The 4,813-nt window shown below is 32.3% G+C and overlaps 1 protein-coding gene across 1 annotated transcript in view; it reads right to left on the bottom strand.

Annotated features, from left to right (window-relative positions):
- Positions 1 to 96: 96 nt before the first annotated feature.
- Positions 97 to 4,813, bottom strand: part of LOC119593849 — a gene marked incomplete in the record, with an annotated part of 160,221 nt that continues 155,504 nt past the window's right edge. The window contains 2 exon segments of the mRNA XM_037942880.1: positions 97 to 4,281; positions 4,556 to 4,776. Coding sequence (XP_037798808.1) covers positions 4,127 to 4,281; positions 4,556 to 4,776 — 376 coding nt within the window.

The following is a 4,813-nucleotide window of genomic DNA, read 5'->3' as shown; positions in this document are numbered from 1 at the left end:
GACATAATACAGCAGTTATGTTTCAGCCATTTATTGAAATTTTGTAAAGGAGAAAAACACTTTAAAAAGAGGAAAGGTAAAGAAAAGAATGAGGAAGTAGCTTTTCAGATTTAATTTATATATGAAGTATTAACTGAATACAAGATGTGATAACAATTATCCCACAGGGGTATATCCATTCTTCTGTATGACCAGCTATAAAACAACAATGATTCTTTTCCACTAAATTCTGATAAGGGAGTTTGCCAAAACTGACGGGAATTACATGCAGAATTTGCCTGAAATGAATATACTGCTAATTTACCTGAAAACAAAATCTTACAGTTGACATCCTATATTAGATTCAAGTATCAAAATTACTAAATATAATAGAAAATATATTATTTTAGCTAATACTAAATGCTAATGAAAAAGCTACACATTTCCCTGCAAATCCTTCAGTAAATACTTCTATCTTTTATTGGGCATTCTTGCACATAATGCATATTTTAATCTGAGAATGCATAGTGTTTTACTTCTTCTAATTTACAACTACCTGGATACATATGACTATATCCATTACTTATTCCTTTGAATTGTTTCAAATTCTAGTACAAATTAGCATGCCTAACAACCACATTCTATGTCCACAACAAACTGCATTTCTCTACCAGCAACCACAACATGGAAGCAACTAAGACAACTCTAATGAATTAAAAGTTACATTATCAACCTTTCTAGCACCACATACTTCATAATAAATAATCATCAAGCTAAAGGATTAAAAAAAATTATCTTCCTAATTTATAGTGATTAACTGTAAATCTCAATAATAAAACACCTAACAGTATGTGGTGCTATTTTTTTTATCAGACTTTACTGTTATAAAAGAAAAAGGAATGATTTTATCACAAAGCAACAAAAGGTTTGTAATCAGTGCATGAACTTATCTCTAAAAAAAATTATTAATTTATTCGAACTGCAGATTGGTGTCATATTGATCACTATGACAGCAGACACTTTTGGTAAAGGCAGCAGATGGTAACAAATATACCTACACAAATACTGGGAAGCCCAAGTTTTTGATTAAGACTTCTATCAGTATTTTTCTAACACTAAATGTTTTACTTCATTTATAGTTATCTCAAAAGAGAGTTGAAAAAAACATGGAATGTTACATAATAAAACTTACTTTTCAGGAAAACTTCCAGCTGGTATCTATTCTCATGTCATCCAATGTCTTCCACACAAGAATGAAATATTAAGTGGTAATTTTCATACTTCTTGCCATGGTTTTTCCTACATAATGTGAATAGTTTTCTTCCACACAAATGCTATATGAAACCCTCCTTGGAGATGAGCTGATATTATTACACAAACACCACACAGATAGGTGTTATTTCTTCTTAATTCACATAAATCTGATATGATCATCCTCTAGCTGCTAGCCCACCTAAGAACTAGTTACAAGCCTCACTTCTGACTAGCTTATGATATCAAGACTGCCATTTACCAGTCTTCATATGAACTTTCTTTGTAACCAACCTGTAACTCAATCAAAAAAATTATCACTCTAAAGCTATGTGAATATTGCTAATAACTAAACACCCTCCAAAACAGGGCAGAACCACTTATATCACTGGTATCCTTAAATCTCAGTTTTAGAGCATCAGTAGATAGTAAATCATACCTAATATATACTTAACATTAACTGACTAGTTTAATCAATAGAAAGCACTGTCAGAATTATCATAGTGCTAAATGAAATATTGTGCATACATGTGTAAATGGTCCTCTAATTGGGTCAGTAGTCTCTCCCATGTTCTGTTTTTGTTTTTCATTCCTTGACAGAGAACATTCCACCCCTTTAAATTCTTATTATATTGAATATGTCATGAAGGATGACCATGAAACCTAATCTGAAGGCAAAGAAACAATATCTGGAAAAAGCCTGTACTCTCAATGACTTTTTTCTTTTGGCATGAGCTTTCAAATAGGGACCACAGCCATGATGTTTCTATCTCTGCTGGAAAATGAACCAAACCCAATGACCAGCAAAAGGTCACAAAGAGTATTTTCATGCTGGCATGTGTATGATTGTGTGTAGAGAAAAAATAGTATTAAATAAATGTCTGTAATCTAATAAACCCCTACTGGACCAATGACACAATTGACTGTAATGACTGCACTGGCAACAGTCATTGTAAATAACTACATGAACAGTAAATATTCTTGACTATATATAATGTATCAATTGAATGACACAATCTCAAAATTCCTATCTATATTGACATTCCATGGACACCACTATAAAATAGAGCAAAAAATGGATCTGCAGTCAAAAATGGTCTATCAAATAAAATAAATAAGATAAATACCACTATTCTAGTAAAAGTTTAATGGCACAAGAGCTGTGTGTAATTTGTAATTTAAAACAGTTCTTCATGATTTGTCTGAAGGCGATATATACATATGAACATCATAAGAAAATGATAACTTACCTAGGAAAAGGAGGCATTTTGAAATGCGAATGAATGCATGATCTATATCAAGAACTTTGGATATCTTTAAACTTAAGGAAGATGAAGTTACTTGAGTCAATCCATATCTAATTGGACTATTTTTTTCCCCCACAATATACCAGTTCTTCTTCTAATTATAATATGCTGAATTTAATAGTATGGGAATTCACATTATTGGGAATTATAAGGTACCCTCCTCCCCTTAAATCAACTTACTTCCTCAACATAGTTTTTCCAAAATAAGACCTCCACATTGTATGAAGATTATAATTCATACAGACAGTAGAGTATTGTAGACGATATTGTAAATAAGTGTTATATATTTCATGAGTTTGTTTTACTATGAGGTTTACTTAATTATATTAATTCATCCCTAATACTGTTCCACTGTGCAGCCTAATATAAAATTTTTCCACAGATAACTTTATATTCATTTGGCTTCTTGAGTGTTAAAATGCTGTACATATTACCTCAATATTATAATTCAAACGTTTCTAAGTGAGAATTTGCAATACATAATTCTACACTAATAAAAATGGTAATCAGGATTCATGCAGGTAAGGGAATTACTGATGAAAAGATTATGAAGAGATTGAAAAAATTTCATTTGGTATATTATACCAATATTATGAATATTTACAGAGTAGTACAAGTAAAATGGAAGATGAAGAGACTAAATAGTAGGTAATGAAGAAAGTATCATTCATCATAACTACATTTACCATGATAATTAAAGAAAATACATGATAAGCCATGATGATACCAGTAATGATAAAAAAATGGTAATGCTACTTAGAATCATGACTACAATGGAATAATGAAGAAATATTGACAAAAAAAATATCACCAGTAATATTGGTAGTGGTAGTAATATTTTTGAAGATGATAATTATGGTAATCACAAATCTTTTCAAGATTTGTTCCAAGTTGGGCCTTACATATACACAGATTTTATGGATGATTATATACACATATAATGCAAGCTGCAGTATCCATCACTCTCTGTACATACAACACATATGTATCAAGTTTTACAATCATTTTAACTAGTTATCTTAAGAGCACATCTAAAACAGCTGCCGCTTATCTTTCTGTATTGTGAGTAATGCACTTGGGAACCTTTTTAAAATGCGTGTGCAAGCAAAATGTTCTTAGTTACATATTATTACAACCATATCAAATGTGTGAATTCCATACTGTTATTGACTGATTTCTATCTGAAAAATCACCTTACCAGAGATTTATTCACTTCCGCATTCTGTGCTGCCTGCATAATACGTATTAACATTAGTTCCAAAAGGTGGTTTACTAAATCCTTACATTTAATAGTTCCTTTGCAGCACAGTCTATTTTGTTTCACAACTATTATTTGATGATAGCAAATATAAAGCACCATTCTAATTGTTATCATACTATTAATCTATATCATGCTTGATTTTCTTTAAGATATTATCATCTTTAATGATACATATACATCTTTTTATTTTATTTTCATATTTCAAAATGCAGTGCCACAATTTATCACAACCTCATTCTTTTATGTGATGATTGTACCATGACTTGAGTATTCATTACCAGTGTTCTCATAGCAATATGTCATCACTTTCAGCTTCTTTTTCCCCATCTCAGATCCTGCCTAGCTTGTGCAGCGACCAGGAGCGAAACAGCGACCGCCTTCTTGAGGAGGGGGGAGCCTCACCTCCATGGTTGGCTCGGAGATTGATCGAAGCTCCCCCTTGCAGGTTGACCCAGGTCTCTACACTGCCTTCCACTCCAGGCTCTGTAATAATGATTGTAATAATAGTTGCCTTCTGAGTGTTATCTCCATTGTCATCAACAGCTTAATAAAAAATGCATATCATATAATGAAGCATATAAGCTTGGTACTGGATGTCAATACACAATTACAATTTCCTTGAATCTATATTAATGACTTCTTGATTGATATTCTTTTCTTACTGATGTAAATATATATTATGATGCAGAAAAAACAAAGTTTATAAATCTCCACGGATAATGAAATCCTTGGTAAGTTAACGCTTTCACCAACTAACCTGTGAAAAGATCTCCAAGAACAACGTTTGCTGAATTAAGAAGTTCCCTGGACCCAGTGCGAATCTCTAAGACCAAGACAGCTCTTCTGGTAGCTTCACCTTCTATAATCCATTCACAATCAAAGGTGGGTGAAGGGGAGGCAGGCACCAGGCGAGACCGACCCACAGTCTTGGTAATTTTGTTACTACTGCTACTGCTGCTATTGGCGCTTTTCTCTTCGCTGTTAAGAAAAGGGATTAATCAATATTTTTTACAGG

The sequence above is a fragment of the Penaeus monodon genome, chromosome 32 (assembly GCF_015228065.2).
Source record: "Penaeus monodon isolate SGIC_2016 chromosome 32, NSTDA_Pmon_1, whole genome shotgun sequence".
In the NCBI taxonomy this organism is placed as follows: domain Eukaryota; kingdom Metazoa; phylum Arthropoda; class Malacostraca; order Decapoda; family Penaeidae; genus Penaeus; species Penaeus monodon.
This window is presented reverse-complemented; position numbering and strand designations above follow the sequence as displayed.